General features: G+C 41.1%; 2 protein-coding genes across 2 annotated transcripts; one reads left to right on the forward strand and one right to left on the reverse strand.

The window, feature by feature from the left end:
* Positions 1-1,683: 1,683 nt before the first annotated feature.
* Positions 1,684-5,090, forward strand: LOC131957378 (uncharacterized). The gene is made up of 2 exons (XM_059322152.1): positions 1,684-1,759; positions 2,210-5,090. Exons 1-2 carry the CDS (start codon positions 1,684-1,686, stop codon positions 4,615-4,617), a joined length of 2,484 nt encoding a protein of 827 aa, XP_059178135.1. The 3' UTR covers positions 4,618-5,090.
* Positions 5,091-9,889: 4,799 nt separating this feature from the next.
* On the reverse strand, positions 9,890-13,255 carry LOC131957761 (uncharacterized). The gene is made up of 2 exons (XM_059322531.1): positions 13,084-13,255; positions 9,890-12,777 (listed from the first exon to the last, which is right to left on the reverse strand). The coding sequence occupies exons 1-2, from the start codon at positions 13,157-13,159 to the stop codon at positions 10,667-10,669; spliced, it is 2,187 nt and encodes a 728-aa protein (XP_059178514.1). The 5' UTR covers positions 13,160-13,255; the 3' UTR covers positions 9,890-10,666.
* Positions 13,256-13,995: the final 740 nt, after the last annotated feature.

A 13,995-nucleotide genomic window follows, 5' to 3' on the forward strand; every position in this document is an offset into this window, starting at 1 on the left:
TCGTCCCCCCCCCCTCAAAGATATGCCTGGAAGAAACTCTGCTCACTCACAAACTCAAGTAAACGCACACACAGACAGACACACAGATAGGCACACAGACAGACATGCAGACACAGACACACACACACACACACAGACTTACAGAGTACTTTAAATGCTATACATTGTTTCATAAAGGGGTCCAATAAAACTAAAAGGAAACACTTTCAGCTTGTGTTTGTGTTTGTGTTTGTGTTTATACATCACTAGCCACTCACAAACAACTGCTCGAAAAATGTGTGGTTTTATTTTGTTAAACAAAGCAATTAGCTAAACAAAGCAATGTGCTATACAAAGCAAGGTGTTAAACAAAGAAATTAGCTAAACAAAACAATTAGCTAACAAAGCAATTTGCTAAACAAAGCAATTAGCTAAACAAAGCAATTAGCTAAACAAAACAAAATTAGCTAAGCAAAGCAATGTGCTATACAAAGCAAGGTGTTAAACAAAGCAATTTGCTAAACAAAGCAATTAGCTAAACAAAGCAATTAGCTCAACAAAGCAAAATTAGCTAAGCAAAGCAATAAAGAGTTATTTAGAATGATTTATTCCCCTTTAATTATTTATAAAGAATGTTTTCTCCAGGTAGGAGGTGATTTTTACTTTCTCGTATATACGACGTTTTACACCTCACTGATACGGAAAAATATAATTTTGCAATCTTGTCGGTATATCTGTGTGTCTGTCGGTCTGTCTGTCTGTGTGTGTGTCTGTGTGTAAACACGATCACTTGAGTACCGTTACAGCTAGGTTGATGAAATTTCATATATAAGTATTTTATCAAAATCGTAGATCCGTATCAACTTTTGAGCGATTTCCGATAACCGGAAGTGGTACTTTTTCTACTTTGAATTTTTCAAAAGCCTATAACTTGAGTACTATTTTAGATAGATAAATGAAATTTCACATGTAAGTAAAAGATCTAATTTTCTATATTCTGTCAAATTTTGAGTAATTTCCGTATACCGGAAGTACTAATTTACGCTTTTTCCGATTTCTCAAAAAACGCACGTAAATTTATAAAGTACTAATAATACCCCGCACTATTATGCACATTTTATTAGGCGTTCACTTAGAGTGCAATTGTTTTGTTTTTTTTACGAGATTATAAAAATAGAAAAATTATAAAAATTATAGATTGTATTATAAAAAGTTTAAGTAATTAAAAATGTATTACAAATATTGTCTATGTCCTGAGTTGCCATCCCTCGTAGTTTTATATTAGAATATCCGAGAAAGTTTAGGGGAGATCACTCCCGGTTTATTTTAAATCTGATTTGTTCTTATGTACGGTCAGTGATTGGATTGTAGTTAATTAACTCTAATCAAATGACGAGCTTATCTTGAGTCACCGAGAATTGCAAGTTTAGATAACACCACGAGATTATGAACAGACAGTCACGTGACCCAATCCATTGTATTGTAGTCTGCCACCCCGACCCCACCACCCCGACCCCATCACCCGACCCCATCACCGATATAAAACACTTGACAGTGTGTGTGTTAACACAGTCGTCAAAAGTTTTCAAAGTTCGGAGTTCCTACTACCTGGCGATACTGACGCAGTAACAACATCTGACAGCTTAGCTCGAGCCAACAGTTGACCTTGAACCCCTCCAGCCAACAGTTGACCTTGAACCCCTGATGGGCAGGTTCACAGCGTGCAAGTTCCAGATCCCCCAGGCTAGGGGCGTTTACTGGCCTGGAGAAATAGTCGAAGGTAATTTCGTTTTTTCTTATCTCCCTTTCACATTCCCACCTCCCCTTCACATTCCCACCTCCCAGAGGCGTAGCGACCCTTCCCGGCGCCCGGGGACAAACTTTCAATTTGGCGCGCCCCTCGGGAGCAAGTTTTCAATTTACACCCCCCCCCCCCCCCCTCAAACTTTCGATTTGCACCCCCCCCCCCCTTTCAAACTATTTGTAATGCAAAAGTGCAGCTAAAATGACATTTTAATTTGTTTTTACAACCCATTTTGGCGCCCCCTAAGGTCGGCGCCCGGGGACATATGTACCCCCCTGCCCCCCCCCCCCCCCCCATCGCTACGCCTCTGACCTCCCCTTCACTTTCTAAGCTCCACTTCACATTCTTACCTCCCTTACTTCTCCGGATAAAATTATCTAAATGCTCGTTTTGCTGCTGGTCTAATGCTGACGTCATCGTCCCCAGGTACCGTGTCCATTAACGTGGACAAGGAGACACGTGTGAAAGGCGTCTACGTCTGCCTGTTCGGTGGTTCGCAGATCCGCTGGCTCGCGGGGAACAACACCGTCACGGCCGAGCAGACCCACTTCAGCCAGCTCTGCACATTTTTCGGCAACACGCCCGGCCAACCCGGCACGTCACACACCCTGGCACCTGGCCAGCACGTCTACAGCTTCAGGTTCGTACTTCCGGCAGCCGACCTGCCGCCGGCATTTGAATGTCCTCTCGGGGCGACCCGCTACTGGCTGAGGCTGTTGGTGGAGCAGCCGTTCCCCAAGCTGAACAAGTCCTGGTACATGTACCTCACGGTGCTCCCCCTCATCGACGTCAGCTGCCCCGCCCACAGGGCCCACGTGACCGCCCGCGGGGAGAAGAAGGTCACCAAGGCCTTTGGGTTCGGTCACGTGGGAAAGTTGACTCTGAGGGCGTCGACCGACAAGGCGGCCTACTGCCCGGGGGAGAGCATCCTCATTGACCTAGATGCCAGTAACGAGACGAGCAAAGACCTGGGCAGTGTCAAGGTCATCTTGATCCAGCACGTGACCTGCAGGGACGGCATGAAGAGGCTGAGGTTCACCAAGCCAATCAGGGCTCTCATGTCTGACAGGATGACGGCGGGAAGGTCCGTCTCGTGGCGTGGGAGACCTCTAAAGGTCGACCTGGTTCCCCCGAGTTACAACACTCAGATCATCTACATCCAGTACTACGTCAAGGTCATAGCCGAGGTTCCGCTTGGCTTCAACCACGTGCTGCACCTTCCCGTTACCATAGGAACGAGATGTTCGGCAGGTGTGGTGCCTGTTGAGTGCACGCACGGCTGCTCGAAGTTCAGCTCCGGCATCAACGACTTTGAGAAGACAAGCTACATCCCGTGGACTGTGTGCGTGTCAGACGGGGACAGGTGTGGTGACAGGTGTGGTGACAGGTGTGGTGACAGGTGTGGTGACAGGTGTGGTGACAGGTGTGGTGACAGGTGTAGTGATAGGTGTGATGACAGGTGTGGTGACTGGTGTGGTGGGGGTGAGCCCCCATCCCCACCTGGACAAGACACGACGCCGCCGGCATACTCGGAGCTGCCGGTCGCGCTGGATGTGATGAAACCTCCAGCAGCTAAGCTTGGGGTAGGGAGTTTGTATCCTCTACAGGATGCAGCTCATTACCACTCAGGTCAGGCAAGCGCCGCCCCACCCACGTATGAGGAGGCGACGGCAAACGATCCCCTCCCCCTGACTCCCGCGATCTCCGATGCTAATGGAGCCATCTTGCTGGTGATGTTTCCTTTAAAACATTGCTTGTCCGTTCAGCAATATTTGACGTCACAACAGGAAGCTCTGACGATACATCAAGGCCGAATGTTGACCTTCAGCCTCGCGCCTTTTCTCAGGTACTCCCAGACGACCTTGACCCTGCCAAGCTCGGCCGCCATGTTTTACTTCAGCTGCGGACAGCGAGCCAAGTCTTGGCTGGGGTCAATGACCTCTGGAGAGCCAACATTGTGCAGCAGCTGGGCCGCCATGCTCGCAGAGAACAAGACACGCCTTCCCCGGCCCGACCCCCCAGGCAGAACCTTGCAGGTGGATTTTACCATCAGGGAGAGTCCAGAGGGTGTAAAAGTGGACACCATTAGCCCGGGTGGTGTTGTGGAAGACACCATTATCCCGGGTGGTGTTGTGGAAGACACCATTATCCCGGGTGGTGTTGTGGAAGACACCATTATCCCGGGTGGTGTTGTGGAAGACACCATTAGCCCGGGTGGTGTTGTGGAAGACACCATTAGCCCGGGTGGTGTTGTGGAAGACACCATTAGCCCGGGTTGTGCTGTGGAAGACACCATTAGCCCGGGTTGTGCTGTGGAAGACACCATTAGCCCGGGTGGTGTTGTGGAAGACACCATTAGCCCGGGTGGTGTTGTGGAAGACACCATTAGCCCGGGTGGTGTTGTTGAAGACACCATTAGCCCGGGTGGTGTTGTGGAGCACAGCAGTCGCCCAAGTGGCGTGGATCAGAAATGCTGTGAGAAACCTTATCAGCTAGCCAACAACCAGCTCATCGTGGACTCCGACAAGCCAGACTTCCTGCTCGGAGACTGGTCCAAATATTTGAGCAGGGACCCAGCCAGAGCCGGACAGTCGGTCTACCCAGACGATAAGGACTTTGATTTTGAATTTGTCACGTTTGAGAATATTTTCTCGGATTGTGTGGAGCCCGACGATGACGTCAGCCGTGGTCACGTGGGCCACGTGGCAAGTGTCGTCTGCTACCAATTCTCGGATGTTGACAAGTTCAAGACTGACCAGGTTGTGCAGTCAAATCTTGACCACAAGAGAGTAGTGTCTATCGTTCTGCCTGGAGACAGTCACCTCCTCCCATAGTCACCTCCTCCCATAGTCGTTATAAACGTTTTGTTTATACACTAACACGGCTGTATATAACTTCAAAAGATGATTGTGTTCGTTAGTAAACAAACCAATTGAAATTATAAAAGATATTGTATCACCATTTTTAAAAACTGCATTAAAAAACGTTTTACTAACAACCTTTTATGAATGCACTAAAAAAGATAAAATAAATTATTTTCTTTAAGTATATTATAATGCACTACAATTTAATTAACTAATAAGTGACCACGATGACGAGCATATAATAGTGCGAATAGAAGGATAATTTCAGAAAATATTAATTAATTCATAAAAAATTAATTAGTCATCCAGTTAACTCAATTTCAAAGTCATTTTGCATTGTCTCCAAGTCTTTACCCACGAGTCTGTCAGTTAGAAATTTCGCTCGTCCGTTTCGATCTATGGGGTCAGACTGACCGACTATAGACAGACTGACGACAGACAGAGGAAGCAAGTTAAATAAAAGTTTCTAAAATTTTTACAAGTTTTTATTTTTTGGTTTTGTTTCTTTTGTAAACCTGACGTCCTCATGGTTGGAGAATTTTCGTGGGGTATATTATTTAGATCTAGATAGTAAGAGTTATCTAGATTCTTCGACTGCTTTGGTTAGGACTTGAGCCGAGTTTTCTCGTAGATCTAGAACCTAGATAGATAAATCCCTTGTATCCTTAAATTAGATGATCAGTGAAGCTAAAAACAAAGATTTATATCAAATGCCCTGCACTGGCATCTCTGAAAAACGTATCTGTAAAGGACCATAACTTGTGTGTTTAGTAATCAGCTTTTACCCGGCATTGCCCACCCTAACCACAACCAACCAAAACACACAAAAAACGCAAACGTAACACTAACACAAAACAAACACAAGCGAAAACACAAAAAAAGCAAAAACAAACCCAACCACAAACACAAAGAAAACACAAACACTAACGCAAACAAAAAAGCAAACGAAAACAAATCCAAACGCAAACACAAACCCAACCACAACCAAACAAAACCAAAATACACCAAAAAATACAACGAAAACATAACACAAACACTAATACAAACACAAACGAAAACACAAAAACAAACGCAAACACAAACACAACCACAAACACAAAGAAAACACAAACGCAAAGAAAAAAACAAACGAAAACACAAACGCAAAGAAAAAAAGCAAACGAAAACAAACCCAAATCCAAACGCAAACACAACCACAAACGCAAACCCAAACTCAAACACAAAGAAAACACAAACACAAAGATAAACGCAAAGTGTCTACAGTCTAGCCCGGGGCGCCAAATCGCACCATGACGACGTGCGGCGTAACCGCCTGATTCAACTTAGTAAACGACTATAGTACCCAACTTATTCATATTCTTTTGAACTCACTTACGCGAACGTAGGTGCCATAGTGAACACGGGAAGGCCCGGGGCGTCAAATAGCACCCTGACGGGATGCCGGAGGACGCCCGGATTTGATTCACTTAAAGACTATAGTAACCTTTCTTATCCATAGTCTATCGCACTGTTTAAAACGAAATTATGCAGCATAGCGCTCACATGATAGCCCAGGGCGCCAAATCGAACCGTGCATGGGGCGCCGGCGGACGCACTTGTTTCAATTTAGTGAACAAAATTATTACTCCAAGCTTATCCGTAAATGGAAAGAAATAAACATATAGGATTTGTAGGACCTGGTTTATTAAATGTTATTGATTTTTAAAAAAAATAGTAAACAGTATGTTCAGTGTATAGAATAAATAAAAGGCAGTATTAAAAATACCAACGACATTGCACTTAATCAATCCCCGCTAATTATGTAATTATTTTTTTTTCCTAACACGAAAACAAATTAATAAAAAGTAAATTCTTTCTTCCCCCAATTGTCAAGGGACGTTATGAGAACTAAAGGACAAAATGCAAATACATTTCAGACACAATTTTAGAAATTTTATAAACGTTGATACACATTTTTTTTTAATTTTATGTAATGTTTGTAATTGAAAATTATTATTCTAAGTATATAAAATGAAAATTGTTTTTAAAAACTTTCATAGTAATTTTTAACTCATAAATTTACACCATGAGCACTTTAATAATCTAACACTTAAATCCATCAAGTATCGTTTTTTTTTATAATCCTTTGTAATCCTCGATTACAAACATATAAACATACAGAATTGAACTTTATATATTAGATTTAAGGACTAAAATAGTTTAATAAAGAAACTCAATAACGTATTCTGACTTTAAAATGCTTTTTAATTTTAACTAATTAATTTTGGTTCGACCTAGATTCTAGATCTATAAATAACTCCCCTCGACAGCTGATCTTTAGATTCTAGATCTAGAGAAATGTATTGTATACTTAAATGAAAAGGACTGTTGAAAATTGATATAAGTGTTAAAGCGTAATAAAAATAGCAAACGGACGTATCGTTAAAGCTATAGCCGACAGAACATTAGCAATATAATGCGTTATAGCTACTTTTGAATTCGCAACAAAATCTTGTATGGAAGCCGCCATTATTTTTGTAAAAAGTAAATAATTCTTGTGACGTCACAATTCACTATAAGTAAAGTCATTGTTCTGAAATTTTATAATTAATGTGGTTAATCTACCAATGAATAAATCAATAAATTAATTAACGTCTTTAAATTAATTTGTGATTTACAGTCTGTCTAAAAACAAAAATTGTTCTCTACCTAATTACGTATTGTATAGCTCAACACATAGTATAGATTCTCTCCAGTAACCAAACGGACAACAAACAAACAAACAAAAATAAGTATACATGTAAACAAACTTGAGTTTTAGTATTTTATAGATTACATAAAAGCTTTTTATTAAAACGTTTTTACAAGTTTTTATTTAACTCACTGTCTTTGTCGGTCTGTCGTCAGTCTTGATCAAAACGCCCGAGCGAAATTACTTGCACTTGTAACTGACAGATGCGACTTGTAGTTAGTACGTGGGTCGAGACATATGACAATGCAACAGAACATTAAATTTTACTTAGTTGGTTGCCTAATTAATTTTTATGAATTAATTTAAAAATTTCCAAAATTAGTAGGCAGTCTTACCCAACTATTTCGCACTATTATACACGCGTCATCTCGTTCATTAGGTGCGCAATGGTTTTTAGTCATACAAGTTTATTGTAAATTTTTAAAATTTCAAGTAGTACTGAAAATAAATTCATAAAAAAAAAACGTTTCAATAACAAGCGTTTATGTAAAAAAACACTAAAAAATAAAAAATAAATTATACACTACTATTTGAATAAATTTTAAAAAGCGAGAATCTCTTCCTAAATAGTAATATATTATATTTTTACATATTTAAAGAAACTCATTTATTTTCTACTTTTTAGTGCATTAGTTCTATAAAAGCTTGTTATTAAACATTTTTTACAATCTTTTATTTAACTCTCTTCCTCTGTTGTCAGTCTAAATTGAAACACCCGAACGAAATTACTGGCACTTCTAACCGAAAAATACGGTTCGTAGTTGGTACGTGGGTCAAGACATGAAGACAATGCAACATGACATTCAACTTGACAATAGTTACATGACTAAAAACCATTGCGCGCCTACTGAACGTGATGGCGCAGCCATTGAACGTGATGGCGCAGCTATTGAACGTGATGACGCGTGTGGTGTGGTTGGATAAACATGCCAACTAATTCGGTCCAAATTTTAATTAATTCATAAAAAATTAATTAGGCATCCAATTTAATCAAATTTAATTTCAGATTGCATCGTCTTCATGTCTTGACCCACGTGCCAACTGTGAACCGTATCTGTCAAGTAGAAGTGTCCGAATTTTCGTTCCGGCGTTTCGATCTAGACAGACTGACGACAGACAGAGGAAGTGAGTTAAATAAAAACTTGTAAAAAATTCATAAAATACGTTTTAATAACATGCTTTTATGTAATAATGCACTAAAAAGTAGAAAATAAATTATACACTACTATTTAAATAACTATAAAGAAAAGCGTGGGTCACTTTAGTATCTATTGGGTACCTTTACTAATGTTAAGGAAGACACCCACGCTTTTCTTTATAGTTATTTAAATAGTAGTCTATAATTTATTTTCTACTTTTTAGTGCATTATTACATAAAAGTTTGTTATTAAAACGTTTTTTATGAATTTTTTTCAGTACTTTACATGTTTTATTTACAATAGAGTTACATGACTAAAAACCATTGCGCGCCTACTGAACGTGATGGTGCAGCCATTGAACGTGATGACGCGTGTGGTGTGGTTGGATAAACATGCCTACTAATTCGGTCCAAATTTTAATTAATTCATATAAAATTAATTAGGCATCCAATTAAGTCAAATTTAATTTCAGATTGCATTGTCTTCATGTCTTGTCCCATGTGCCAACTGTGAATCGTATCGGTTAAGTAGAAGTGTCCGAATTTTCACTCCGGCGTTTCGATCTAGACAGACTGACGACTGACGACAGACTGTCGACAGAGGAAGTGAGTTAAATAAAAGCTTGTAAAAACTTTCATAATAAACGTTTTAATAACAAGCTTTTATGTAATAATGCACTAAAAAGTAGAAAATAAATTATACACTACTATTTAAATAACTATAAAGAAAAGAGTGCGTCACTTTAATATATATATATATATATATATATATATATATATATATATATATATATATATATATATATATATATATATATATATGTATGTATGTATTGGATACTTTTACTAATGTTTAGGAAGAGACCCACGCTTTTCTTTATAGTTATTTAAATAGTAGTGTATAATTTATTTTCTACTTTTTAGTGCATTATTACATAAAAGCTTGTTATTAAAACGTTTTTTTATGAAAAAAATTTCAGTACTTTACATATTTTATTTACAATAGAGTTTCATGACTAAAAACCATTGCGCGCCTTTGAACGTGATGGCGCAGCTATTGAACGAGATGACGCGTGTGGTGCGGTTGGATAGACATGCTTACTAATTCGGCACAAATTTTAATTAATGCATAAAAAATTAATTAGGCATCCAATTAAGTCAAATTTAATGTTACGATGCATTGTCTTTATGTCTTGACCCACGTGCCAACTGTGAATGGTTTCTGTCAAGTAGAAGTGTCCGAATTTTTACTCCTGCGTTTCGATCTAGCCAGACTGACGACTGACGACAGACTGACGAGGAAGTGAGTTAAATAAAAGCTTGTAAAAACAATGTTTTATACAAATTTACATCAGAAAACAGTTTTAATATCAACAAATTATTCTTTATTTAAAAATCTATTTATTAAAAATGTATTAATTACAATAAATTATTTAATTGACTGAAAAACAATTATAATTTCAACTTTTTTTTAAATAAGCTTTTAAACAAATTATTCATTACAAAAAATCTTTTAATTACAACAAACTATTCTTTAGAAAAAATTCATCATGGTGAGGTTTTAAAGTTAAAAAGGAAAGAAAAAAATGTCGGGCAATTAAAGAAAGTTGAAAAGGCTGATGAAAAGACCCAAAGAATTTTTTTTAAAATAATCTTAAACTCAGATGTAGATCACAATGGGACAAGAATTCGGACAGGTGTGTTTTTGTACAAGTGTGTGTACAACTGTGAACAAGTGTGTACAGGCGTGTTAGTGTGCAGGTGTGTTTATGTGTGTACATTTCTAAGTGTAATACTATCAGTAACTGATTGAACACTTCAGTTTTAATCTAGTCAAACTATTGCGCATCTATCTCTCCAGTTCAGCTATCACGTGGCTTATCTCATCGTTTGATCTCATTATTTTATCTAATCGCGCCCAAAAAATAGCAGACGGCAACCCTGTCAAAACCGACCTAGGTTTACTTTTCAATTTCAGTGGAGGGGTCTTGTAGACATCAATACATACGTCATCTAGACATTACATACGTCATCTAGACATTAATACATACGTGATCTAGACATTAATACATACGTTATCTAGACATTAATACATACATATAGAGATTAATAAGGGTCATCAAAACATTAGTACTGGGATCATCAAAACATTAGTACAGGGGTCTGCCATTGAGGATGACGTTTGTTGACCCCCAGCTCTCTGACCTTTCAAGGTCATCCAAGAGATCCTGGTCAGCTGCAAGTGCGCTGGAAAACTCCAAATGTTTGTTGACATCCGGGAACTGGTAGCAGACGACACTCACGCTCGTCTGATCATTGGCAGACTCCAGACCATCCTCGTCACATGCGTCTGCCCAGTCGTCTGCTGGGGTCGCTTCTTCTTGGGATGTTTGTGGGGTCGCTTCTTCTTGGGATGTTTGTGGGGTCGCTTCTTCTTGGGATGTTTGTGGGGTCGCTTCTTCTTGGGATAATTGTAGGGTCGCCTCTTCTTGTGATGATTGTGGGGTCGCTTCTTCTTGGGATGATTGTGGGGTCGTCTTTTCATTAACGGTTAGCGGAGCCAATCCTGAAGATAGATTGTCCGTTGTGACGTCACTGCCATAGCTTCCGTCTGCCGCCAGTGGTGCTGACGTTTGGTTCTCCCCAGCATACGCTGACCAATCTCCCTGCACAAATCTCGTCTGCCTGGAGTCCAGAATAAGTCTTCCTCCTGCGGCTTCAGCGAGAACGTTAAGTTTCTTTCTGTGCGACGCCGCGTCCTGTGACGCCGCGTCCTGTGACGCCGTGTCCTCTGATGGTTGGTGCCTGGTGCAGGAGATGGTGACTTGCAAGGTTTGACCCCTGGCGTTTGGTGCTGTCAGGCTGGCGCTGTTCTCTGAGACCAGAGCTGACCAGTGCTCGGCTTGACCTGGGTGTGTACGTGTGACGCTGCCCATCCAACGCTCGGCCTGTCTGCCGTCTTTAAAGTACAGGACAGCAGCCGCCGTGTTCTTGGGCCAGGGGATGCTGGAGCTGCCCACGTACGGGGCCGTACAAAAGTTGAGGACGTAGCCTCCATGGGACACCAGTGATGCTTGTTCGTTCAACAGGCGTTCTTTCACCGTCAGACTTTCTTTCACGGGGAAACGAATGAGAAGGAAAGCGCCTTTATCAGCTAGAGAAACATTGGAGTAGGCGATGGCCTCCTCGTAAGTGGGCGGGGCGACAGGTGAGTCTTGTACAGAGCATGCAACAGATGGAGCCTGAGAACTGACGTGTGCGCAAGTTTTAGAATCTGTGGGTCGGGTCGAGTCGTAGACAGGGAGTTGCCCACGTGATGCTTGCCCGCTGCTGCTGTCACAAACTGTCCAAGGGACGTAGGGCAGGTTGGCCACACAGTGGGCAAAACGGTCGAAGCCGGTGTTACATGGCCGATACTGCTTGTCGCAGTCCGGTGCGTCGGTGGTGATGTGGAGCTGTAGCTTGAGCGCCAGGTCGTGTCCTAGCGGCACCTCGACCAGGACACGCAGGTGGTAGGACACCTGGATCAGGCGGCACGGCGGGTTCGGTATGCTGGGCGGCACTTGGTCCACCTCCAGCGGTTGGTTGGTCCAGACCATCGTCTGGCCAGCTCGCAGCTTGACAGACGACACGACTGTGCGGATGTCCCACGACTTGACCATTGACCTGCCTTGAGCCGTGTAGAAGACGCTCTGGACCAACGAAGCCTTGACGAAGCCAAGATCTTTGCCGCTCTCGTTCTTTGCCTCGACGTTCAGCAGGATCGTCTGGCCCGGCAAATATGCCGATTTGTTTGCCGTTGCTGACAAGATGAGTTTGCCGGCATTGCCTAGCCCCAGTGCTCTCGAGACGCTCTTCTCGGCCTGCCCAGTGCAGGGGGTGATGAACAGGGCCGGCGTTTCCTCAGACAGAGCCAGCACCGTGAAGAATCTGTACCAGCAGCGTGTCTTGCGTGAGGGCATGCTGATGACGAATTTCAGGTAGTATCGGATGGAGCCGTAGAAGCTCTCGAATGACGAGGGCAGCCCGCGGTCCGGCAGTCTGAAGGCGAAGCTGTAGACCTGCTTCCCCGCGGTCAGTAGGTGTGGCGGGCCTGTCTGGTTCGGTCGGTTGCCAAAGAGACACCTGTATAGGTTAATGTAGAACTCCTGCTGGGTAACATAGCCGGCTGGGTTATCCCAGGCCGTGTGAGCGCTACCGTAGATGTAAAGGTTCAGACCACTCACCGCTGTGTCCTGGTTACACATGATGGACACTTTGCCTAGAGAAATTAAAGGGATAGAATGGCACTTTAGATAAATTAAAGGGAGAGAATGACACTTTAGATAAATTAAAGGGAGAGAATGACACTTTAGATAAATTAAAGGGAAAGAATGACACATTACATGACTTAAAGGGAGATAATGGCAGTTTAAATAAATTAAAGGTAGAGTATGGCACTTTAAATAAATTAAAGGGAGAGAATGACACTTTAGAGAAATTAAAGGAAGATAGCGGACACCTCTTAAGTCTACTACCTCCAATGTATTTTGAATGATCTCATATGGCAAAAAACTAAAGTGTATACCTTGAATGATCTGACCAGGTTTAAAGACCCTCCTCCCGTTAGGGATCACAAACATGCAGTCAGAAAACTCGGCCATGTTTCCGTCGGTGTTTTGTGAGAAGCTCTTGGAGAAATGTGTACCGCGACACCGAAGTTTTCCGTTTTATACTTGTGTTATCAGCAGTAGCATCATGACGCTTCTTCATGCTAAATATACACGGGATTTTTTGAATGAAGCAATCTTTGATGATGATTGCTAGTCACGTGGTCCGATATCTCTGACGTCAGGAGATGAACCGATCGATGACTACATTCAAAGGGGAGATAAAATACTAGCTTATATTATATTTACAAATCACACATAAAATACTAGCTTATATCTAAATACTACTAAAACTCAAGTTTGTTTACATGTATGAATATTTTTTTTTTTTGTCTGATTGGCTACTGGAGAGAATCTGCACTATGTGTAGAGCTGTAAAATAGTATGTAGGTAGAGAACAATTTTTGTTTTCAGACAGACTGTTAATCACAAAGTTATTTAAAGACGTTAAATTAATTTATTGATTTATTCACTGGTAGATTAACCACATTAATTTTTAAAGTTTAGAAAAACGACTTTACTTTGAGTGAATAGTGACGTCACATGATTTGTTTACTTTTTAGTACAGTAAATGGCACCTCCAATACAAGATTTCGTTGCTTATTCAGATATTTAACGCGTTATAAAGCTAATTTTCTGTCGGCTATAACTTTAACAATACGACCGTTTGCTGTTTTTATTACGTTCCAACACTTATGTAAATTTTCAACTGTCTTTTTCATTTAGTTTTACAATAAATTTCTCTAGATCTATAATCTCTCCAAGAAAGTTATTTATAGATATAGATCTAGGATCTAGTTCAAACCAAAGATTAATTAGTTAAAAATACA

This window comes from Physella acuta, unplaced genomic scaffold, assembly GCF_028476545.2.
Source record: "Physella acuta isolate Inbredline_101_S28 unplaced genomic scaffold, ASM2847654v3 ptg000081l, whole genome shotgun sequence".
NCBI classification, from domain to species: domain Eukaryota; kingdom Metazoa; phylum Mollusca; class Gastropoda; family Physidae; genus Physella; species Physella acuta.